General features: G+C 45.2%; 1 protein-coding gene across 2 annotated transcripts in view; it reads left to right on the top strand.

The window, feature by feature from the left end:
* Positions 1 to 271: 271 nt before the first annotated feature.
* Positions 272 to 26,570, top strand: part of LOC126210611 (cuticle protein 6.4-like) — a 230,521-nt gene continuing 204,222 nt past the window's right edge. Inside the window, exons 1-2 of one of the 2 annotated variants that reach the window (XM_049939904.1) lie at positions 272 to 402; positions 3,264 to 3,693. In XM_049939904.1, coding sequence (XP_049795861.1) covers positions 388 to 402; positions 3,264 to 3,515 — 267 coding nt within the window. In that variant the 5' untranslated portion in view covers positions 272 to 387 and the 3' untranslated portion in view covers positions 3,516 to 3,693. Of the gene's footprint in view, positions 403 to 3,263; positions 3,694 to 26,570 lie in introns of those variants that run through there. The other variant, XM_049939906.1, reaches the window with a different exon arrangement.

Genomic DNA, 26,570 nt, shown 5'->3' with positions numbered 1-26,570 from the left:
CTACAGCTGAGTGGATGACATTTCTTGATCCGCGCGTCGCCTGCTGAGGGCAGTTGGCACAAAGGAGAGTTTCAAGAAGCGGTCGCGGAGAGCAGGTGGGGCGCGCGTTGGAGACTGACAGATGGTGTGTGTCCGGCAAGCTGCCCAGGGTGACCATCGTTCACAGCTGTTACCTCCGCCAACCCCCCCCCCCCTCTCCTCCAGTCGTTTCACCCAACGGGAGCATAACATGTTGCAGTCACCGCTAGGGTCCGGATGGCCTCCAGTCAGTGCCACGCCTCGGGGACTGGAAGCCTTATATAAGGCTGCCCCTCCCAACGCAGACGTCAGCATTCGCCCGCCACAGTTTTCAGCGCAGGAGAGGCAGCCAACCAACGATCACCAACCATGATGAAGTACCTGGTAAGTGTGCTGGATAGCAGCACATCTCAGGCCCAGTGTCTGTATACGTATTCTATTTTGCTGACGCGGACCTACATAGGGAGAAACGAGCACCATGATAAAATAAGGGAAATCAGAGCTCGTACGGAAAGACCACTGAACCTGGCACCGTGTGTGCTGTGGCTACCGATCCAACGGGTGCCCATTAGTAGGTTGTGAGCTCGTCCGTCACCCATGTGGTTCATAAGACGGCGACTCTTCTTTTGTATAGGTTGGGGGCACCCTGGGTATGGGCACGCCGCGTCCCTAATCCCGCGTCGTTGGGGCTTCTCCCCTCGGCGTCCTCACCACCGGGGTTCGGTGGCAATAGGAGGTCTTCCGGGTCAGTCGCGGTCCTGCGGCGCTTGAAGCTCCGAGTCGACTCGGCCTTCGCTCTGCAGGGCTGGCCTGGGTGGCTGCTTCCTGCTGTAGCCTGTGGCGGCTTGGACATGCCCCGGGTGGGAGTCGCGTCGATGGGTGAGTCTTACCGCTCTGACATGCGACTCCTGCCTAGTGCTCTGAACTGTCAACGTTCAGAAATTCAAGCAAGCTTGGGTAAACGGCCTGGGAGTAACCGTTGACACTCTTGATGTAGCCAAATGCCTCGTCATCTAATTAGTGACGCGCATGAATGGATTAACGAGATTCCCGCTGTCCCTATCTACTATCTAGCGAATATATTAAGACTGAAGAATAAATAAGTAAAAAGTTGTAGTTACAACAAGTACAAGAGTAAAGATTAGTCAAGAGTAAGAGTGATCAGTTGATTGTGAATAGTAATCTATATTAATTTCTCGTTAAAAATATTCGTAACACTATATTGTGACGAGTCTCGTAACAGACTCGTAGCAATATTTTTACTAATAACGTAACAATAGTTTCGCATATCTAACTCGTATTACGGGTTAGATATAGGAAAATATTGATCTCCAGTAATAGTGACTTTCGAGAAGATTCCTAAAAATGCATTGCTACCATATAGGACCTTTATCGAATGCGCTAGAAAAGGAACATAAACGACAATAAAAGTTCCCCACACATAAATTGCTGGATGGCGTCATCCTTGGAAACTCGCCCTTGTATTGTATGCCGTAAGATACATATTCGCTCGTCGCTTTCACCTGTATCTATTCCTCCTGTAGACAGAACTTTTTCAACATTGCGAGGTACAAAGACATGGCTGAGGTCGACAATGAAGGAGGATCGACTTAATGGCTTAGCTATGTTGAGCACTCTCCCTGACATTGATTGTCCTATTGACGACGCAATTAGCCTATTTGACAGGAAGAGTAGGCGCATAGAATTCATCATTTAAGGAAAATGGCATTGTCTTGTCTAAGTGTATAATCAGTTTAAATAAAACTTCCTTAAACTTTGCATGTGACTTGCTTATTTTTTATTATGGTAAAAGTAAAAAAAAAATGAGTGGCATTGTTGGCTGGGAGGTCCCATTCCGGTTCGGCGCCAAGTGCAAGTCTTTTTTGAGTCAGCGCCGTATAGGGCGACTTGCGGCTGATGATGAGGATGGAGTGATAATGAGGACAACACAACATCCAGTCCACGATCGGAGAAAATCTCCAACCCGGGCGGGCATTAAATCCGGGTTCAGTGAATGGGAGGCAACAACGTTACCACCCAGCTAAGCAAGATAACATGGTAAAATTACAGGTAGCTCAAGATATTTTTAGCGCCCTCTCCTTGACGTTTTTCTGTATCCGCCACTGGACCAGGTTGTGGATGTCTGCATAGCACATAGCTAAGTCAACATTGACACAATGTGCGAGCACTAATGGCCGACTGAACATCATCCAGGAACGAAATCCAGGCACATGTTGGACCTGCTGTGCTTTCAGGGTCCATTAGGAACCGTCTGCTTACGTGTGCCCTTGGCCTGGCTATCACAGACACCACGGCATAGCCAACCATTTCTGCTTGCGTTAGTCGTAGTGATAGAGTTGGCTGGTGAGTGGAATGGAGGTCAGTTGTGTTCAGTGATGAGAGTAGCCTCTGTCTTATGCGAGTAATGGACATACGAGTGTATGATGTAGAGCTGGTAAAATGCATATTCGCCCACCTGCTCCATCCCAGGGTTTCTGGTGGGGAACGCCATCAGTTGTAGTTCACGGTCAAATTTGGTGTTTCCGCAGGGCAAGATAACCAATAGCCTACATTACACAGGTACTCCTGCCTTTTTTCCGCAGGAAGGTGATGTGTTTTTTCAGCAGGACATTGCACGTACGTACGACTGCAGCGACGTAACGTGCTTTTTGTGTTGTTGAACAACTGCCCTGGCCAGCAAGATCACCATATCTCTTGCCTGTTGAACACGTATGGGACATGATGAATGGGAACTTACTCCTTCTCCAGGGTCTGCAGGGCCTGCCGAATTGCAACTGGAGACTCAAGATGCTTGGGACAATATATCGCAGAACGTTATTCGGCACCTTTATGTGCGTTTGCATGCGAGAATACAAGCCCGAATTGCCTCCAGAGGGTGTTACACTGTGTACTGATGCTGCCCTTTTGGCACCCTTTACTGCGACTTGAGTGTTAACATTTGGTCTGAATTTATTGTCATGTACTCCTACAATGATGAGCTAGCTATCACCTATCAATAAAACCTCCTCATCCTTGAGGGTGATACACACTTTCCCCATAGTGTATATCAAATACGAGTATAATGACAGAACCAAGACGGAACCCTGTGGAGCACATTGGGTAAAACCTTCACAGCTTCAAAAGTTGGGCTTTCTGATTAATCAGATAGGTTTCTGGTGTTTTGAGCTACTGAAGTGGTGCCTAGGTTAGTATTTCTATACGTGATACCATCCTCGACATTGCAGGTCCTGGCCCTGTGCGTGTTCGCCGCCGTCTTCGCCGCTGAGGAGTCCGCCCCCAAGGAGAAGCGCGGCCTGGCCTACGCCACCGGCCTCGGCTACTCCGCCCCCCTGGCCTACTCTTCTGGAGTCTACGGTGGATACGGATACGGATACCCTGGATATGCTGCCGGCTACTACGGCCTCGGCTACCGCGGTCTGGGATACAGCGCAATCGGCTACCATGGTCTCGGCTACTATGGTGGCTACCACTACTGAGATTCGCACATTCACGTCCCCCTCCAGTCCTGACAATCCTTTCCCCTCACATCCACTGAGCCCAGCCATCAAGTAATTTCCAACATACATTTGAGTATATGAGATCTGATGTTCCAGTTGCTGCAGTAGCTCGTAATCGTCACAATAGAAAATAAATCATCTCCAACTTATAAAACAATGTTTTGTTTTTCTTCTTAAGCTACTTGACCAACATAAGAAGTAAAGTAAGAGCTCTTGAACAGATGGATATGATGAAAAATAAACATGTTGATAGAGATCTGGGGTCAAAAGAACGTAGTGCGATATCAGTATATAGATCATGATGCGAACTGAACAACCAGAGAACAAGGAGCAAGTTTAATATAAGCCAACAGGTAAGTAATTAACCATTTACATAAAAGGATCCACAAATGGAATTCCAAGAAAGGTGCAGTTACAAGGGAGTTGTGGTACATTATACCAGGTATACTGACACCACAATCAAGGTGTATATCACTAAACCGCTGACAAACAAAGATATTGAGAGAATGAAGAGGTACTGCGAGTAATAAATTTGTGTACAAATTCCTCTTGATCCTGTTGGATAGATGCAAATTAAGTAATCAATGCTTCTCTTTATAGCCGATATTTTTTTTCCGACTATGACCTATCCAGGATCCACTTATAGTTATCAAAAATCGTTCAAGATACCTCTTTATCCCAGATTTCTTTCTGACTGATTTGTTATTTCCTTAATCCAGTGTTTGGTAGCTTTTAGTTTGGTGATTAAGTTGAAGATTTTGTTTGTGAATAAGCATTCGCTCTTTCTGAAGAGGTGCCTACGAAACGACAACCTTCTCTCGCGTCTAGGGCCTGTGCTCTTCTCCACCTGTTCACGCAGATCTTAATTTTTCCTCTTCATTTTTTCGGTCCGATAATCTTCCTTAAATTTTTCCTTCCCTTCTTCTCTTCTTCTTCTAGTTCACATTTCTTATTCAGTAGTAAAAATTCTGAAATGGAAAGGGCTCTTGGCTTAACAAACATGGTGTAATGGTTAATCTGTGCATTGAAGTAGGCTGTCGTTTTCTTGTTTCTCTATTAACCTGTATGCTAGTTCGGTCTTTCTGGTTACAACAGTAAATCTGTAAGGAAAAGGGGACACACACTTTAACGTGTAATCTGAAACAAATGTCGTTCATGGTGAATCTTCTCATCATTGAGAGGTGAAGGGTAGGCTGCAAGCAGAGTGAGATAATTCCTAGTCCCAGAAGGATTCGATCTCGCGACCTTACAGTTTCCACATACCCAACTTGTCACCTGACCATCAGGTCTAATGCAACAGACACTGAGTATAAATGTTTTTCTACTTAACAAACCCTGTGGTGCGAATGAAGTGTACAGTCACTCGGTAGTAATGCCACATCACTTTCAATGCAACATGTTGGCTTTCTGTTGGCTAAGTGTAAGCTGTACATGCCTGATCACGGATTGATAAGAGATCTTTGTAAGTGCTGTGTTCTGCTTGTATGGATGAGTAGAGAACTCAAAAGCTGTGTGTACAGAAGCAATATAGAAAAAAGTTTGAAGTAATTGTTTAGCTACCAGGTGGATGTTAACCATCGTTACTATCTTTCTTGCAAATTCGATTGTCGTAAAGGTATGAAAGGCAGTAACTCTCTTTTAAACAGCTCACTGTATTTTTTATTTGATACTCCACTTGTTCTCCTTCAGGGTTGCTCAAAAACATATCACGCTGCACAATTCACGAAAATATGACGTTATTAAAAACCTAGCTAATTTTTTTTTTTTTTTTTTTTTTTTTTTTTTTTTTTTTTTTGCCTCTGCTGTATTATCACACACTGCAGGTACGCATTGCAACGTAACTCGTCCAGTACTGGAGCTGACAGTAAACAAATGGAAACACAAGAAAAATACACACACCAGCCATTTGGTCATGAGTAGCACTTTAAACCTATCTCCGTTGACGTACACTGTACTCACACAGATCTTCAACTGAAGATGTTTGACTGAATGACCGTATAATACACCCGTTTCTTATAATCGCATATTTTATTATGTTCATGTCAAGCTATTAATAACGTTAATTAATTATAATGTCAGTGCACCACTTTTTTGACCAACCAGTGTATTATTCCTTAATTTAGCTGTAACAGTCTGGAGCAGTGGTCACCAAACTGCGAACCGAATCAAATTTTCGTGCTGCCCGCGGTTCTCAGCCGTATTTTGTAACAACAAACAACTAGGAAGTAGCAGCCGAATTTATAAAAAAGTCGACTATCTTAAGAGGTTCTTAAGAGTGTACTTTTCCTGTTCAGTTATAGATAAAATACTTATAGAGAGCCGAGTGGAGTGGCCGCGTGGTTTGAGGCTCCATGTCACGGATTGCACGGCCCCTCTCGCCGGAGGTTCGAGTCCTCCTTCGGGCAGGTGTGTGTGTGTGTGTTATCCTTAGCATAAGTTAGTTTAAGTAGTGTGTAAGCCTAGGGACCGATGACCTCAGTAGTGTGTTCCCTTAGGAACTCACACACACTTACAGATATGTGAAATTTAAAATGTTCCTGGATAATTAAATGTTCGAAGAGATTCCGGGATTGCAGCCAGTCGTCGTAAACTTCACTCCATGAGTCAACTGGACGCCTGCCTTTCATCTTCAGGTGAGCCATCGAAAACTGACGAAGATGCTGTCCGTTGCGCGTTATATAGCGCGCTGATAGATCCTTAATAATTCAGGTGAAAGTGATGTTCCGTCCACCATCTAAGATTTCGGACCTGCTGGGATCAGTGAAGGATAACTTGTTATTGCGGAAGGCGGGAATTTATCGGATACCTTGACAGTATGGTATGGCCTATATAGGACAAACAACACGCACAATGGAAGAACTTTGCACAGAACATAATCGTTGCCTTCTGCAACCCAGCAAATCTGCGATTCTGGAACATTGTATATACAATGGACATTCGATGGAGTATAACAAAACATTAATTTTGGGCACAGCCACATCTATTTGGGACTCTATTATAAAAAAATATGCATCTCGGAAAATCTAATGAACCGTGACAGTCTCGAAACCTGGCAGAAAACCCAAAGAGATTCTGGTTATACATAAAGCACACCAATGGCAAGACGCAATCTGTACCTTGACTGCGCGATAACAACGATGAAGTCACTGATGACAGTGCCACTAAATCAGAGTTATTAATCACGGTTTTCCGAAACTCCTTCACCAAAGAAGATGAAGTAAATATTCGTGAATTCCAATCAAGAACAACTGCCAAGATGAGAAACATAGAAGTAGATATCCTCGGTGTAACAAAACAGCTTAAATCACTTAATAAAGGCAAGGTCTCCGGTACAGATTGTATACCATACCGGTTCCTCTAAGAGTATGCTGATAAAATAGAATATTTAGCAGTTATATACAAGTGTTTGTACCTGTGGTCTGGGGGTAGCGTCTTTGATTCATAATCAAAACATCTTCGGTCCCGAGTTCGATCCCCGCCACTGCCTAAATTTTGAGATATAATCAGCATTGGCGGCCGAAGACTTCCGGCATAAAAGTCAGCCTCATTCTGCCAACGGCCTTGTCAAAGAGGGCGGAGGAGCGGATAGAGGTTCGGGGCACTCTCTTGTCCTAGGGGTGGGAAATTGCCCCTAAAGGCGGAAGAATCAGCGATGATCAACGACATGAGGATGCAGAAGGCAATGGAAACCACTGCATTAAAGACACGTAACGTGTATCCACAGGACATGTGTAATTGTAGAAGTGTCATGATGATCTCTCCATTGGCAAAAGATTCCGGAATAGTCCCCCATTCGGATCTCCGGGAGGGGACTGCCAAGGGGGAGGTTACCATGAGAAAAAGATTGAATAATCAACGAAAGGACTACGTTCTACAAGTCGGGGCGTGGAATGTCAGAAGCTTGAACGTGGTAGGGAAACTAGAAAATCTGAAAAAAGAAACGCAAAGGCTCAATCTAGATATAGTAGGGGTCAGTGAAGTGAAGTGGAAGGAAGACAAGGATTTCCGGTCAGATGAGTATCGGGTAATATCAACAGCAGCAGGAAATGGTATAACAGGTGTAGGATTCGTTATGAATAGGAAGGTAGGGCAGAGGGTGTGTTACTGTGGACAGTTCAGTGACCGGGTTGTTCTAATCAGAATCGACAGCAGACCAACACCGACAACGATAGTTCAGGTATACATGCCGACGTCGCAAGCTGAAGATGAACAGATAGAGAAAGTGTATGAGGATATTGAAAGGGTAATGCAGTACGTAAAGGGGGACGAAAATCTAATAGTCATGGGCGACTGGAATGCAGTTGTAGGGGAAGGAGTAGAAGAAAAGGTTACAGGAGAATATGGGCTTGGGACAAGGAATGAAATTGAGTTCTGTAACAAGTTTCAGCTAGTAATAGCGAATATCCTGTTCAAGAATCACAAGAGGAGGAGGTATACTTGGAAAAGGCCGGGAGATACGGGAAGATTTCAATTAGATTACATCATTGTCAGACAGAGATTCCGAAATCAGATACTGGACTGTAAGGCGTACCCAGGAGCAGATATAGACTCAGATCACAATATAGTAGTGATGAAGAGTAGGCTGAAGTTCAAGACATTAGTCAGGAAGAATCAATACGCAAAGAAGTGGGATACGGAAGTACTAAGGAATGACGAGATATGTTTGAAGTTCTCTAACGCTGTAGATACAGCAATAAGGAATAGCGCAGTAGGCGGTACAGTTGAAGAGGAATGGACATCTCTAAAATAACCAGTTACCTAAATTGGAACGATGACATAGATAATATTGTGGGTAGAGCAAACCAAAGATTGCGATTCATTGGCAGAACAGGTCTACCAAAGAGACTACTTACACTACGCTTGTCCGCCTTATTCTGGAGTATTGCTGGGATCCGCATCAGGTGGGACTAACGGATGACATCGATAAAGTACAAAGAAGGGTAGCTCGTTTTGTATTATCGCGAAATAGGATGATACATGAAGTGGAGTGGCAATCATTAAAGCAAAGGCGTTTTTCGTTGCGATGGGATCTTCTCATGAAATTTCAATCACCAGTTTTCTCCTCCGATTGCGAAAACATTCTGTTGGCACCCACCTACATAGGGAGAAATGATCATCACGATAAAATAAGAGAAATCGGGGCTCGCACAGAAAAATTTAAGTGCTCGTCGTTTGCGCGTGCCGTTCGAGAGTGGAACGGTAGAGAGACAGCATGAAGGTGGTTCATTGAATCCTCTGCCAGGCACTTTATTGTGAATAGATGAGTAATCACGTAGATGTAGAAGTAGATGTGTCCAGTCCCACTGTTCTTAATTCACTGGCCGTGTAACAAAAGAAGTAACAGTATATGAGCTGGTGCACTGCTGGCGCCAGTCTCCATCGATTGTCATCCCCATCGTGGTGAGTCGATTTTCGATGCCTGCTTGTCTTGTTAGCATCTTTGACGGATGGCTGTTTTAACTACGGCGCGCGCGCTTTGCAGGGGCTGGAGTTCGGGCATCAGCTGTGTGAACGACAGTGACGTGTGGCGATGGCGAGTGGCCGAGTCGGTACGACGGAGGAGCGTGGGCAGCTGCGGCGTGTTTCCCCGTTTGAATGCAGATCCGCTGCCGATACCGACTGGGATTTCCCAGAGATTTGAAGGACAGATTTGCTACGCGTGTGTTACATGTTACTCAAAGAGAACGAACTGGAGTCGTCGAATTGTTTCTTGGTGGGTTCCGCTCACGTTAATTGAATACCCGAGTGCACTGAAAACTATTTTGGTTGTTTCAGTTATTTGTCACTGTACTTGGTCTGGGCGCCTGATATGCTGATGGTATTTAAGGGAGTGCTACCTACGCACAACAAATAGATATGAAGCGGTGCTCAATGCGTAGCTAGAGGTCATACCAAGTACTGCGGAAGTCTGTGCCTGACGTTCAAGAGCGGACCGAAATACACTACTGGACATCAAAACTGCTACACCACGAAGATGACGTCCTTCAGACGCGAAATTTAACCGACAGGAAGAAGATGCTGTGGTATGCAAATGATTAGCTTTTCAGAACATTCACACAAGGTTGGCGCCGGTGGCGACACCTACAACGTGCTGACATGAGGAAAGTTTCCAACAGATTTCTCATACACAAACAGCAGTTGACCGGCGTTGCCTGGTGAAACGTTGTTGTGATGCCTCGTGTAAGGAGAGGAAATGCGTACCATCACGTTTCCGACTTTGATAAAGGTCGGATTGTAGCCTGTCGCGATTGCGGTTTATCGTATCGCGACATTGCTGCTCGCGTTGTCGAAATCCACCAATGACTGTTAGCAGAATATGGAATCGGTGGGTTCAGGAAGGTAATACGGAACGCCGTGCTGGATCCCAACGGCCTCGTATCAGTAGCAGTCGAGATGACAGACATCGTATCCGCATGGCTGTAACGGATCGTGAAGCCACGTCTCGATCCCCGAGTCAACAAATGGGGACGTTTGCAAAACAACAACCATCTGCACCAACGACGAACCTGGGTTCACGAATGGCAAAACGTCATTTTTTCGGATGAATCCAGGTTCTGTTTACAGCATCATGATGGTCGCATCAGTGTTTGGTGACATCGCGGTGAACGCACAGTGGAAGCGTGTATTCGTCATCGCCATACTGGCGTATCACCCGGCGTGGGGTGCCATTGGTTACACGTCTCGGTCACCTCTTGTTCGCATTGATGGCGCTGTGAACAGTGGACGTTACATTTCAGATGTGTTACGACCCGTGGCTCTACACTTCATTCGATCCCTGCGAAACCCTACATTTCAGCAGGATAATGCACGACCGCATGTTGCATGTCCTCTACGGGCATTTCTGGATACAGAAAATGTTCGACTGCTGCCCAGGCCAGCACATTCTCCAGATCTCTCACCAATTGAAAACGTCTGGTCAATGGTGGGGGAGCAACTGGCTCGTCGCAATATGCCAGTCACTACTCTTGATGAACTGTTGTATCGCGTTGAAGCTCCATGGGCAGCTCTACCTGTACACGCCATCGAAGCTCTGTTTGACTCAATGCCGAGGCGTATCAAGGCCGTAATTACGGCCAGAAGTGGTTGTTCTGGGTACTGATTTCTCAGGATCTATGCACCCAAATTGCGTGAAAATGTAATCACATGTCAGTTCTAGTATAATATATTTATCCAATGAATACCCGTTTATCATCTGCATTTCTTCTTAGTGTAGCAATTTTAATGGCCAGTTGTCAATTTTCCTATTTCCTGTTCCTATGTTATTATTTTATTTCTTTGTTGTAGAGAACTGGCTAATCAACTGGCCGTTACTGGTCAAGTGCTCATCTAGGTTAGTCAGACTTGGGTTCATTGGTGCCGTATATAATTAAAGGTTTATTTATAACCAGTTGGGTAGATATGTTTGTCTATCTGATGCGCCAGAATGTTGTCTGCCACAGATGTGTTTATGTTTCAGATAATTGGCAGTGGTCGACGCGAGCAAACTCTGATCGAGGTATCACGGTGGAAGAGGGAAAGTTAAGGACCTGGCTCGGTGTTTGTGGTTACGTTGTTAGTGTCCTCTAATTCCATCTTTCCGGTGGAGCGTTGTGGTTTTCTGGGAGCTTAATTGTAGCCCAAAGTTGAGTATAGCTACGTTTTACCTTTTCGTCCTGAATCTCCTCTATCTGGTGGCACCTTTCACTCTGCTCGCGCCCATCACTAATTTTCGACGTGAAAATAGTAATGGCTCCAAGTTAAGACGATTTTATATCATATTACATTCTGGCCATGAAATGCATGTGAACCTCGTACCTGTGAGTAACACTAAAGAGGAGCTTAGTCGAATGCATCAATCTGATAATACCTTTATTTTGTCATAATTCCTTAAACTCAGTCCATGAAAGCAGTTTTACAATTTGATATGAGTTGTGTGAAAGACAGTTCCTATGTAAGTTATGAAGCACTCAGTTATGTCAGTTAATCGTGGTTTTATGAACATTGTTTTAAATAGTGAAAATTGCTTGAGTAAAATTTGTAAGTACTGCTGCTGGTTCTGTGGGCCAGGTGCCTTTTATCACAATCGTGTTACTCTTGGTTTCATTAACAGCATGTGTTTGTAATAAAGAAGTGTTTGGCAACCACAAACTGGTTATGTGTTTAATTTCGATGTGTCGAAAGAAATGACGCATCAATGTGGTGGAGACGCAGGGTAACTATCCCGCTACCTCTCGCATATACACAAAACAATTTGAATATGTCACATCAAATTAAAGATGAAATGTATTTGTCTATCACATTTTATGCCTTATGAAAATTTGTAAACTTGGAAAGACTTCTTGGCACTCGGTATTCGCTTGTTAGATAAATGTAATGGAAACTAAAATTTGCGACTAAGTCCCCACATAATTGAGAAAAAATTTCGCTTACTGCTTTTGGTCAGAGAAAGTGGAGGATTAGCTCATTTTGTTGCTGAAGTAAGATGAAATCTAAAGCGCCACTATGGCCCAAGATGGAGTGGTCGATCATGTCGTGCACCTTGCCACACAAGGTCATCTGACTTCAATCCGTTGTATTTTTCTGTCCGCGGTAATTCCAAAACCAAAATGTACAGCACTCCCGTTGAAGAACTTGAGCAAAAATTGGTATAGTCTCGTCAAGAATGAGTTATTCTAGGAGTGTTCGAAAGAATTCGTAACTCACTGCGTGTACGGATGCAGTATCGCACGGGGAACGCCTGCTTTAGTAAATAAGACTCTGCAGCAACGTGTGACCTACTCAAGTAGTATGTATTTCTTCTTAAGGTAATCCACGGCTAAAATTTAAGGCCTGTTAGTGAGCACTTAATCTGAAAATTTACATTACAAATATATTTATTTTAAACTAGCTGTGTGTCTCGCATTGCCCGGAGAGGTATTTATTTCAATTCTAAAAGATCATCTCCTCCTTCTCCGTGTCTCGGTGCATCTCCTCTGTCCCCTCTGTGTTCATCTCCTTCTCACCCCCTCTGTCTGTCAATCTGCAACTTCTCTCTCTGCCCATCTATTCCTTCCTTCTCGTCCTACTCCTCTAAAGTGCGTGTAATTTACGACGTCGGCCGAGTTTAGGTTCGTTCTGCGCATATGACGTCACAAAACACAGTCAGCCAATGAACAGAGAACGACGTTGCCTGAGCTCGACTGCAGTGCAGAGCACGGACGAGTGTCTTCAGTCTTAGAAACGATCAGTCATAAATAAAGTAATTGAACAAAATCAATGTCTTGATAGCAGACTTTGTTTTACAGAAAGTTTGGAAAAAGCATTCTTTATAGCAATTGCTTCATATTCTATTAATTAATTAAACCAAACAAGCAATAAGCCTCCTAATTTAGGCGATAGCAAGGAAAGGTGTTTGTATCATTCTCACTAACCGCTTTTTCGCAATAAAGGACAGCGGCAATTGTTTATTTCCTATTGTACTTCGACGAAACGTGAGTAATTCATAGTCGCACCAACAGTGTTTGTCGGTATTTTGCGTGACATTTTAAAGTCCTCCAGGAGTTCTATTGAATCACGAGCTGTGTTAGTGTAATGGTTTAAGTGTTAGCCGGCACGGTAGCTCAGCGTGTTCGGTCAGAGGGTTAGCAACCCTCTGTAATAAAAAAACTGAGCTAATCGATCAACAACGAACTTAAACGGATGTCTTACGACGTCCGCCCCGAGAAGATGCAACGAACAAAAGCGAACAAAATCAGATAAAAAAAAAAGAAAGGTGTGTGGCTGCTAAGTGAAAGGTTCTGAGTTCAAACCTTGTTCGGTGCTTAATATTTTCTTCATTTAAAAACAATATCGAAGTGTCTTACTTCATGAATTTTATTCGTTTGAATGTATTTTTTTGAAATTTCTAGTAGCAACTAAAATCGACCATACGGAAAGTGTACGCTATGAACTTTTACCTCTGCAAACTCTTCAAAATTTCGTGCAATGGTTTACTAGATTCTAATGCTGCACAATAACTGCGTTGAACATCGAAACAAAATTAAGTCATTTATGGGGGGAAGGTATCAGTGAAGAAGATGTGTAAAAATCAAATTTTTGTGCTAAATAGTTTTTGTGAAATCGAATGATAAAGTATGTCCAAGCAGTCGAAGCAGGCGAGCAGTGCAGTGATGACAAAATCGCGCACAGCGCGGAATGCGGGGAGCACGTCTCTGTAGCAGCAAAAGGGTTAATGCGGCCGTGGTGGCTTTACTTCATAAACTGCGAGCTCCCCCCTAAACGTAAGTTTGCGAACTATACTACACTATGGCGCTGCTTCTCTTGGCACGTGCAACTGACAACGCAGCAATCTCCCGCGTCTGGGCGGGTATGCGCGAACCGCCAAGATAAAAGAATTGAACTATAATTCCTTATCCTCCATCGTCCTCCCCCTCTCTTTGTCAGTCTCATATTTCCCCTCTCTCTATCCATCTCCTCCTCCCCCTCTCTCTGTTTATCCCCTCCTCCCCTCCCCCTCCGTTCATCTTCTCCCTTTCCTATTTACACCCATCTCCTTCACTCCCCTCTCTTTGTCCACATCATTCTCTTGCCTTTCTAAGTCCATTTCCTCCTCCCCCTCTGCCTCTTTGCCTCCTCCTCTCCGCCTCTCTTCCTGTCTCTTCCTCCTCCAGCCTCTGTCCATCTTCTCCTTTATCCTTGCATCCGCTTCTCTCCACTCTCTCTATTCCCCCCCCCCCCGAACCCCACCCCCTATCCCACCTCTGTCCATCTCCTCCTCCTATTTGTTCCTGTTTCCTCCTTTCCCCTCACTGTTCAATTTCCCCTTTTTCTCCATGTTTTCACAGTGACACCAATAGGAGATTGGTGGTTCTTACGCCTACAATATTTCTTTCCAGATTATAACTAATACTTGAACCAAATTTGATTTAAATCGTTCCAGCTGTTTAGTACGAGCTTTTTACCCGTGGCTTTGCTGGCATACACGTATGTCAAATATATTTCACACGTATTTATCATACTTCACGCGTATTTGTACACATATTTCACTTGAATGTCTAGCGAATTTCGCTCTGCAGCTTTATTTTTACACAGGGTAATATTTACGACATCGTATCTCCTGAACATAGTGTCATACAATGATGTAATTTTTCTGATAGATTCAGTCGTATATGTGAATACTGTCTGCAAAATGCATCAAGAATACATTTAGTAGCAAAAAAGTAATAAATTAAGACATTATGCTTCACGTGGCAGTTTTACCGCATGAACAGCCAAAAAGTAGTAAGCGACAAGCGTTTCTCCTTTCGTCATTTTCTGGGGGTCGCAAGCGAGAAAAAGCCTCATCAACGTTAAAAATTATGTATAAAGTTACTTGCAAGTCTCATTCTCAAATGCTGGGTAACTAAAGTGTGGGTATTCTCACGTAGTAGACCTCACTGCTTTTTCAACCCCACCCCGACCACTTTCGTAGGTGAGCAGTTCTTACCGCCACACAGTGGTGGATACAGAAAAACCTCTAGGAGGGGGCGCTATTGATATCTTCAGCTACCTTTACTTGTACCGTAACAAAAAATTATCAAGTCACATACAAAGTTTAAGAAAGTTTTATTTAAACTGATTGTGTACTTATACAAGACAATGCCATCTTATGATACAAAAAAGTTATAATTGTGGTACTCTTGCTTAAATGATGTATTCTGTGCACCTATTCTTCTTGGCAAATTGGTTAATTACATCGTCAATAGGACAATCAATGTTAGGGTGAGCGTTCAACAGAGCTAAGCCATTAATCGATTCTCCTTCGTTGTCGACATTTCTCGAACAAATACCAGACAGAATAGCGTATCGAGATCACTAGAATGGCTGCGACTTATCTCGTATGTATGTGCTAGCTATCTACACTATGTCATCAAAAGTATCCGGATACCCTCAAAAACATACGTTTCTCATATTAGGTGCATTGTGCTGCTACCTACTGCCAGGTACTCCGTATCAGCGACCTCGGTAGTCATTAGACATCGTGAGAGAGCAGAATGGGGCGCTCCGCGGAATTCACGGACTTCAAACGTGGTCAGGTGATTGGGTGTCACTTGTGCCATACGTGTGTACGCGAGATTTCCACTCGCCTAAACATCCCTAGGTCCACTGTTTCCGATGTGACACTCAAATGGAAACGTGAAGGGACACGTACAGCACAAAAGCATACAGGCCGACCTCGTTTGTTGACTGACAGAGACCGCCGACAGTTGCAGGGGGTCGTAATGTGTAATAGGCAGAGATCTATCCAGACCATCACACAGGAATTTCAAACTGCATCAGGATCCACTGCAAGTACTATGATAGTTAGGCGGCAGGTGAGAAAACTTGGATTTCATGGTCGAGGGCTGCTCATAAGGCACACATCACGCCAGTAAATGCCAAACAACGGCTCGCTTGGTGTAAGGAGCGTAAACATTGGGAGACTGAACAGTGGAAAAACATTGTGTGGAGTAATGGACCACGGTACACAACGTGGCGATCCGACGGTAGGGTGTGGATATGGCGAAAGCCCGGTGAAGGTCATCTGACACCGTGTGTAGTGCCAACAGTAAATTTCGGAGGCGGTGGTGTTACGGGGTGGTCGTGTTTTTCGTGGAGTGGCTGGCATCCCTTGTTGTTTCGTTTGGCACTATCACAGCACAGGCCTACGTTGATGTTTTAAGCACTTTCTTGCTTCCCACTGTTGAAGAGCAATTCGGAGATGGCGATTGCATCTTTCAACACGATCGAGCACGTGTTCATAATGCACGGCCTGTGGCGGTTACAGACAATAACATCCCCGTAATGGATTGGCCTGCACAGAGTCCTGACCTGAATCCTATAGACCGCCTTTGGGATGTTTTGGAACGCTGACTTCGTGCCAGGCCTCACCGACCGACATCGATACCTCTCCTCAGTGCAGCACTCTGTGAAGAATGGGCTGCCATTCTGCATGAAACGTTCCAGTAGTTGGTTGAATGAATGCCTGCGAGAGTGGAAACTGTCATCAAGGCTAAGGGTGGGCCAACACCATACTGAATTCCAGCATTACCGATGGAGGACGCCACGAACATTTTCAGCCAGGTGTGCGGATACTTTTCATCACATAGTGTATGTGTCGGACAGAAACGCATAAAATATGATGATGCGGAAGCGCGTGCTACATAAGAAAGTACAACTACTGGATAACTCGATTCAGTCGAGTCGACTGACGAAAGAAACGACTGAATAGCGCGCGGACTGACAAGAGGGGGCGCCTCGGATGTTTCTTTCCAGACAGAAAATGACATGTGCAACAAGTCTGGTTAAATTCAATGTAACTTACATATATTGTTGTTGCGATCTCTGTTTGTATATATTTTTTTGTGAAATTGCTTGATTTTAAGACATTCACTCCAATTGTTAGCAGAATTGTGCCGTCATCTTGAGATTGGCACTACACTTTGCGTATACATGACAAACCACGTGGAGTTATTTCATCTATTAACATTTTTCTATCAAAACGTCGACGACGCGTGTATGTGAGCATGTACGCAAAGCGTATTGCCAATCTGTGATGACAGCACGATTCTGTCGAAACAAGGGATTGGAATAAAGGTCTTAAAATCAAGCGATCTTAGCTTTCACAATAAATTCGGTCCAATAGTTTAGGAGCAGATGTAGAGTATACGTACATCCATTTTTGTAATTTGTTCCTAAGTATGGTTCTCTTTCTTTTCGTAAACTGATTTTGATTGAATGAAGTCCATACGGTGCTCGTAACCACACATTCGTCGGCCTAGAAAAAGAGTTCGACAGTGTAAGATGTGGGAAGATGTTTCGTGTTTGGTCGTCCCGGTGGTGGATGCCAAAGAGTTGGTGGATTATTAGACAACCGGCTGCTGTGGCCGAGCTGTTCTAGGCACTTCAGTCCGGAATCGCGCGACTGCTACGGTCGCAGGTTCGAATCCTGCCTCGGGCATTGATGTGTGTCGTGTCCTTAGGTTAGTTAGGTTTAAGTAGTTCTAAGTTCCAGGCAGCTATAAGAGTCGAGAGGCATAAAAGGGAAGCAGTGGTTGGGAAGGGAGTGAGACAGGGTTGTAGCCTCTCCCCGATGTTATTCAATCTGTATATTGAGCAAGCAGTAAAGGAAACAAAAGAAAAATTCTGGGTAGGTATTAAAATCCATGGAGAAGAAATAAAAACGTTTAGGTTCGCCGATGACATTGTAATTCTATCAGAGACAGCTAAGGATCTGGAAGAGCAGCTGAACCGAATGGACAGTGTCTTGAAAGGGGGATATAAGATGAACATCAAGAAAATCAAAACGAGGATAATGGAATGTAGTCGAATTAAATCGGGTGATGCTGAGGGAATTAGATTAGGAAATGAGACACTTAAAGTAGTAAAGGAGTTTTGCTATTTGGGGAGCAAAATAACTGATGATGATCGAAGTAGAGAGGATATAAAATTTAGACTGGCAATGGCAAGGAAAGCGTTTCTGAAGAAGAGAAATTTGTTAACATCGAGTATAGATTTAAGTGTCAGGAAGTCTTTTCTGAAAGTATTTGTATGGAGTGTAGCCATGTATGGAAGTGAAACATGGACGATAAATAGTTTGTAGAAGAAGAGAATAGAAGCTTTCGAAATGTGATGCTACAGAAGAATGCTGAAGATTAGATGGGTAGATCGCATAACTAATGAGGAGGTATTGAATAGAATTGGGGAGGAGTTTGTGGCACAATTTGACAAGAAGAAGGGACCGGTTGGTAGGACATGTTCTGAGGCATCAGGGGATCACAAATTTAGCATTGGAGGGCAGCGTGGAGGGTAAAAATCGTAGAGGGAGACCAAGAGATGAAGCAGATTCAGAAGGATGTAGGTTGCAGTAGGTACTGGGAGATGAAGAAGCTTGCACAGGATAGAGTAGCATGGAGACCTGCATCAAACCAGTCTCAGGACTGAAGACCACCACAACAACAACAAGTATTGGCGGGCTGATGACAGATATTGTCCCATAGTGCTCAGAACCATTTGAACCATTTTGATTATTAGACAGAGAGCAAAATAATGAGATGCGCACATAGGTCTTGGTCAGTTCTTCTAGTTAACCTGAATAACAGCAACTCCAGAGCACAGTCAACTACCAGCGCTTGAGACGGGTTGGCTTGATATCCACAAGAAGAACAGAGGCTGACTGACAACGCTTCTACTACACAGGGGGATCGGAACTGTCAGTCTACACTCCGGTGCGGCGTCCTTTTAAGTTGGCTGCGTGGCGGTGTGGTCACATGGGCTACCGCAAACTGTGAGAGTGTGGATTTTATTCTTTCAAGTTGCGCAAAGGATTGACCCAACAAGTACCCTTCGGCTCCTGTAAGAAACAATTTCCACCACACACTACTTCAGAACTCAGACAGATGCTCCTAATGTACCAACTAGAACTGCTTGAAAAACATTCAGCAACAAATATCTTCTGGAGTCGACCGCTGTAAGGAAAAGACACAAAAATATTCTATATATTCTTACGTAACTAATGGGATACATGGGTACGGGAGTATTGCTAGTTAGTGTGAGAAAAACATTAAACGAACGAAAAATATTTATTATAAAAAATTCTGAGAAATCAAGTGAAACTTTTTCTTGTAAAATAATAATAAATTTCCGGGTTCTTTTCGGAGAAGTAGATTGCCTCTTATAGATAGGAATGCTATTATTGTACAAATTATGGAAAGGTCCTTTTCTCCCTTTTCTTTAAGAATGTTATTTACTCAGCAGAATGGCTGAGAGCCACGCCTACACAATTTGAATAACTTTTCTAGGTACAGTCAAGGCTGTTGTGTGAGAAATGTAATGGAGTGTACTGTTATGGAGGACAGATGGGGCTCACATACGCTGTAGTGCACAATACTGTGATCTGCGACGACTGCTGCCTGCTTCACTCGCTGCTGACAAACAACACAATTATCTCTTTCTACCTGGATTGACTTTCGCCATTCAAACTCTCCCTACACCTTGATGAAGTCAAGGACTCCTATCCCTAGTCTATTGGCGTGGTTCACCGGTCAGATAATCAGTCCACTGCGATGCCACGCAATACTCGCTCCCAGGCGTTTAACTAGTACTCTGTCCGTGTTCACACCACACAATGTGATGGCCAACACAATGTACATCGCTTACCGCGAGCGACTCAGTACAGAGTATCACTCCAATTCGCTAACGACAGAGGTGCTCTCCCAGTGAAGTACTGTGGAGAGACTTTGATCCTCACTCTTTGCGTACACGTGCGAGTGCACTCTCTTTATGTGTTTCCGCTCCAAGAACAACAACGGAACGGCCCCTTTTTCTGGAAAAGTTGCAAGGGTATATCATTCGCTCTCTTCCCTCACTGCTCTGGCTGTTTGCGTCAGAAATATTCCAACCAATCAGCGTTGCTCTTTTAAACGGGAGAATGACGTTTCGTTTGAGTCGACCAATGCGGAAATCTGTAGCATCGCCGTTAGGCGTATACTGTCCCCCTGTGAGAACTCCGTAACTATACGCAGTTGTTCTGTGAAAAATGCGTCTTCTACGCGCTCCCATACAATGTAGCGAAATTTGCTTTCAAGCTGAATACGGGGCTCGTTATCCCTTCGCTCTGGCAAAAGCTGTCTTCTCTCTGGATGGTCGCTTCAGCCGAAGTAGGTATGTTGTTGACCCAGCCCTCTGAAGGGACAGTCTTCCCAGTGGGCTGGTTTCCTCTTTAGAACGAAAATTCCTGTGACCGTCATGTTGTGTCCGCCAGTCTCGACTTTTACAACCTCAGAGCGCACTTGCGATTTACTTATTAGATTTGCATATCGCTTACATGAATTCATACAAAATTGACTCTACCTTATCGAGTTTGGGTTTGGATGAAGCGTCTTTATGTGCAGAGTACAATTGTGAGGACCGAATATGTAAGAAATGAAGGTCAGGAGACCACGCCACCTTACAGAACTTCGAAACTGGTAGACACACATGCCGTGCATTCGAACATTGAGCGTTAAGCGTTTCGAGTTTCTGACGTCATAGTGTGGAAAAGGTGTGGTGGGAAGTCTCTCTGAACATGCATTGGAAAGTAGACCAATGAGATGCAAGAAAACCACCTACGTCATACACAGACCATCTCTTTCCAGAACTTTATCGCAAGACGCCGACTAAGATTTCAGTTGAAGCACATTTATATATGTTATAGTGAACCTGGAAGTTTCAGGGAAAGTGTACCATCACTGGTGATAGTGCACCTTCACTGCCCCATTTAGTGCAAGTGGACTGCTGTTTCCAGTTCTGTCGAATAATACACATTGACTAGGGATAGCGCACTATCACTATTGAATGCATACCTTCACTGCCAAGAGGTAAGGAATATGAACCATCGCTGTAATAACAGAATAGTCATGCATCGAAAGTTGCATTTATCACCTGTATCACAACCTAAGGAATCAGGACAAGTGGTTCTCAGCAATTGTTCCAAAGGTCGGCCTGGGAAGGTAACTCAAACATAAGATAAGGTGAGACAGGCAGCCAAGAGTTGTAACATGATGGCAGCTTAAGCGCCGAACAACCTACTAACCAATGCGCCTAACGTCCAATCACCGGTACGGTGATGGAATATTTTTAAGCAAGGGTGAAGAGGCAGACAGCACTACGTCTTCAGAAAACACCCAAGGCCGAAGGAAATACTAGAACCAAGGTATGGCTCCCAAAAACTATGCACAGTACAATACAAGAGGCTGTCGAACTACACGCTGTGTCAGACAGCATCATCACGACCAGGAAAGGTACACTGCCGGAAAAGTACACTAACCTCCATGGCAGGTCACTAGGGCGTTAGCGGCCCCAAAGCAGAAAATACCGCTGGTTGCACTTCACTAATAAGAATAATACTAAATTCAATGATGAATCACAATAGAGAACCACGGCTGCAATATTTCACCGCCTCGAAACACTTCACTCGTTGCATCCAGGCTCAGCGGCTCTGGGAGCAACAACCCGCCGACAAAAGGCGAGACCTCAGAATAGTCGAGGTTGCATTAGCAGTTAACTCTTCACTCAACTGAAACGTCCAGGGTTCGGTGTGCAACGAAGTCGTCAATGTCGCAATTGCCCTCCTCGATCCGGCAGTGGCAGCACGCCGCCAGCGACCCCGGCTTGCCCCCGCGCTGCACGGACCTGCTCGCAGCTGTGCCCCCAGCCGACCAGATGTCCGTTCGCAACTCCTCTCCAAATCCAGTACGCAGACAGCATTAAAATAACTGCTCATTTAAAACCACAAGATACACATGGATCCGGGAAAACAATTCCGCCAACAGCTCACAACACTAAAACCAGACACTGTGATACATCACGGACGAACTATACGTCGCCACGAACACAGAGAAGCCAGAAGTCGTCGGAAGACCAAATGCACGTCGTCCGTTGCGACGACCGACCGAACGACCAACCAACGGTCGTCGCCACTCAAGCCAGGCACGGGAAACAGCCCACTATAAATCGTCGACTGACGACTTATTGCCCTGAGGGCACTTCGATGGGCGGACATACGAGGTGTGGCTAGAAAAAAACCGGACTAGTACTGGTGAAACAATAAAACGAATGCAATGAGGCTGAAAGTCGCGTGGCCTGTCACGTGACTCTCGCTCCGCCTACTGCTCGAGTTTCATCTGCCTCCTGCACTCAGTCTGCCCGTGGCGTCTGTTTTAAGTAGTTGACGTTTTGTCTGTGCGTCGGAAAATGTTGAGTGTACAGAAAGAACAGCGTGTTAACATCAAATTTTGTTTCAAACTAGGAAAATCTGCAAGTGAAACGTTTGTAATGTTACAACAAGTGTACGGCGATGATTGTTTATTGCGAACACAAGTGTTTGAGTGGTTTAAACGATTTAAAGATGGCCGCGAAGACACCAGTGATGACAGTCGCACTGGCAGACCATTGTCAGCAAAAACTGATGCAAACATTGAAAAAATCGGTAAACTTGTTCGACAAGATCGCCGTTTAACAATCAGAGCAGTGTCTGAGTTAACAGGAGTTGACAAGGAAAGTGTTAGGCAGATTCTTCATGAAAGTTTCAACATGAACAAAGTGTGTTCAAAAATGGTTCCAAAGTGTCTCACAATTGAACAGAAGGAACGCCGAAGAATGATTTGTTCTGACATCCTGGAAAACATTGAAAGTGATCCCACCTTCTTACAAAATGTTATTACTTGCGATGAATCGTGGTTTTTTACTTACGATCCCGAAACTAAACGCCAATCGATGCATTGGAAAACTCCTGGTTCTTCACGACAAAAAAAGCACGAATGTCAAAATCGAAATTCAAGGCAATGATGATTTTTTTTTGACATCAAAGGGATTGTGCACATTGATTGGGTACCAGAGGGACAAACAGTGAATCAGCATTACTACATTAGCGTCCTGGCTACCCTACGTGAGCGAGTACGGAGAAAACGGAACGATTTGTGGAGAAAAAAGTCATGGATCCTTCACCAAGACAATGCCCCAGCTCACAGTGCGTTGTCAGTGAAGACGTTTTTGGCAAAACACAACATTCCCATCTTTGATCATCCACCCTACTCACCTGATTTGGCCCCCTGTGACTTTTTTCTTTTCCCTAAAGTCAAGTCAGCTTTGAAAGGAACTAGATTTGAGACTGTTGAAGCAGTAAAAGAAAAAGCGACGGAAGTAATGTATGGACTTACCGAAAATGATCTGCAGCATTGCTATGAACAGTGAAAAATTCGTATGGAGCGGTGTAGAGACCGAGGAGGAGAGTACATTGAAGGAGATAACATGAAATTGTAAATAATTGTAAATAAATGTTTTTTCCAGCATCAGTCCGGTTGTTTTCTAGCCGCACCTCGTACACACACACACACACACAGGTGAACGTTGCACTACTCGTAATATCACGGTACATTCAACTAAAACTCCCTGAATCCGGTCTTTAACGTGTTCGTGCACTCTCACGACCACATCCTTCCACTGAACAGCGCATATGTGTCGCCATCGGTCAGGCGAATACTGGCTGTCCGGTCCTCACTGCTGCTCCGACCCAGCTCAACTCCCCGGACACACGACGACCCGGAAATACTAGAGAGCGCTCCAAAGATGGTACCGCAGTACGTGCTATCGATAAGCGCTGCTGCTGCCACTCACGGACAGACAAGGCGAACGCCACTATATTACTAGATGCCAAGCTATGAACGGCATCAACGCGAGCCGCACACGGCTCACCTGTAGTTTGAAAACATAGTCATGTAAAATTAATTTATTGCAGTAAGGACGTGCACCAGGGCACTTTAAGCTGCACAACACATTTTTGTTTTTTGTTTTTGCAGAAGCATCTTAGAGTCTGACATTTTTGCTGGCACTTGAAGAATTCCTGGCCGCTTCCCATTGACTGAGACGTCGCAGCTCCCCCCCCCCCCCCCCCCCCTCCCTAGGGCAATAGTTTTCTCTGCTGGAACTTCCTCCTCTGAGATTATTCTTAGACGGGAAGTACTGAACAGGAACCTGAATCAAAATGTTGTAGTTATACTCACAGTGGCATATCGTATCGTCCCTTCCATAATTATTTAAAAACAAACAATTTATTACGATGCATACAGTAGCCTCAGCACTCCATCTCTTCCCGATTCGGTAGAAGCCATCGGCCGTTGTCGAGAGGACATTCTCCATGGAAGTCGCCAATTGGCTCACAGTTCGGCCCTTTTCCACCGGCTCTGAGCACTGTGGGACTTAACATCTTAGGTCATCAGTCCCCTAGAACTTAGAACTACTTAAACCTAACTAACCTAAGCACATCACACACATCCATGCCCGAGGCAGGATTCGAACCTGCGACCGTTGCAGTCACGCGGTTCCGGACTGAAGCGCCTAGAACCGCACGGCCACCACGGCCGGCCCTTTTCCACTGCTGGAAAGCAGCGATCTGAGCATTGCCGCATTCGTTGCGCTCGTTCTTCTAAGTACCTGTACGCTTCAGTTTTGTGTTTTTTAATAGCACGAGTTGACTCATCTAAATCAGTCAGGCGGTAGTCATTACTGATAGGAATAGTTTCGTTCTCTCTGTATTCAACCTCCGTTCCTGTTGGTATGTTATCCTCTTGCAATGGAGATTTACTGTGATCATTATCCTGCAATGTTCCTGTCTCACTGTTAACACTCACTTGATTAACTATATTTTCAAGGTCATCCTCAGCGTGAACGTTCATCAATGCTCCAGGAGGTAAACGTGTTGAAGGCAAACCATGTTTAGGAGCGCAGCCAAACATTTCTTCGCACAGAGATCTTTTAATTCCGAAATGTACGGCGCTATTCTTCATTAGCTGCACAAATCTTAATACACGAGTCCACTCCACCGTGTTCTGCTCTTGCATCTATGTAGTTGTATTTTTCTCTGACCATGGAGACAGAATTATAACTGAGATATCCCCGTCCCACTCTACGATGTTCGTAGAACTTCACTAATTCAACCTTAGCTGCAGTGATGTGCACCGTAACTGCATACTGTCAAAACCATAACTTTACTGCTGTATAACACAACAATAACGAGCTGACGACAATTCCATTTATGCTGATGCCTGGTAGCATTGTTGGACACACCAGTAATAACCTGGGAGCAGCGATAGTACACCCTCGCAGGTGGATAATATGCTACTGTACATTTTTCCTAGCCGAGTACAATGATGGTTCACCTGGACTAGTAGATGTGTTTTTTTTTTCATGATAAGCTCTCACTGATCATTTTAGTGATGGTGTATATCCCCAATCTTCCATTTCCACTATAACATACACTCCTGGAAATGGAAAAAAGAACACATTGACACCGGTGTGTTAGACCCACCATACTTGCTCCGGACACTGCGAGAGGGCTGTACAAGCAATGATCACACGCACGGCACAGCGGACACACCAGGAACCGCGGTGTTGGCCGTCGAATGGCGCTAGCTGCGCAGCATTTGTGCACCGCCGCCGTCAGTGTCAGCCAGTTTGCCGTGGCATACGGAGCTCCATCGCAGTCTTTAACACTGGTAGCATGCCGCGACAGCGTGGACGTGAACCGTATGTGCAGTTGACGGACTTTGAGCGAGGGCGTATAGTGGGCATGCGGGAGGCCGGGTGGACGTACCGCCGATTTGCTCAACACGTGGGGCGTGAGGTCTCCACAGTACATCGATGTTGTCGCCAGTGGTCGGCGGAAGGTGCACGTGCCCGTCGACCTGGGACCGGACCGCAGCGACGCACGCATGCACGCCAAGACCGTAGGATCCTACGCAGTGCCGTAGGGGACCGCACCGCCACTTCCCAGCAAATTAGGGACACTGTTGCTCCTGGGGTATCGGCGAGGACCATTCGCAACCGTCTCCATGAAGCTGGGCTACGATCCCGCACACCGTTAGGCCGTCTTCCGCTCACGCCCCAACATCGTGCAGCCCGCCTCCAGTGGTGTCGCGACAGGCGTGAATGGAGGGACGAATGGTGACGTGTCGTCTTCAGCGATGAGAGTCGCTTCTGCCTTGGTGCCAATGATGGTCGTATGCGTGTTTGGCGCCGTGCAGGTGAGCGCCACAATCAGGACTGCATACGACCGAGGCACACAGGGCCAACACCCGGTATCATGGTGTGGGGAGCGATCTCCTACACTGGCCGTACACCACTGGTGATCGTCGAGGGGACACTGAATAGTGCACGGTACATCCAAACCGTCATCGAACCCATCGTTCTACCATTCCTAGACCGGCAAGGGAACTTGCTGTTCCAACAGGACAATGCACGTCCGCATGTATCCCGTGCCACCCAACGTGCTCTAGAAGGTGTAAGTCAACTACCCTGGCCAGCAAGATCTCCGGATCTGTCCCCCATTGAGCATGTTTGGGACTGGATGAAGCGTCGTCTCACGCGGTCTGCACGTCCAGCACGAACGCTGGTCCAACTGAGGCGCCAGGTGGAAATGGCATGGCAAGCCGTTCCACAGGACTACATCCAGCATCTCTACGATCGTCTCCATGGGAGAATAGCAGCCTGCATTGCTGCGAAAGGTGGATATACACTGTACTA

This window comes from Schistocerca nitens, chromosome 10, assembly GCF_023898315.1.
Source record: "Schistocerca nitens isolate TAMUIC-IGC-003100 chromosome 10, iqSchNite1.1, whole genome shotgun sequence".
NCBI lineage: Eukaryota > Metazoa > Arthropoda > Insecta > Orthoptera > Acrididae > Schistocerca > Schistocerca nitens.
Note: the sequence above shows the minus strand (reverse complement) of the source record. Positions and strands in the feature narration are given on the sequence as shown.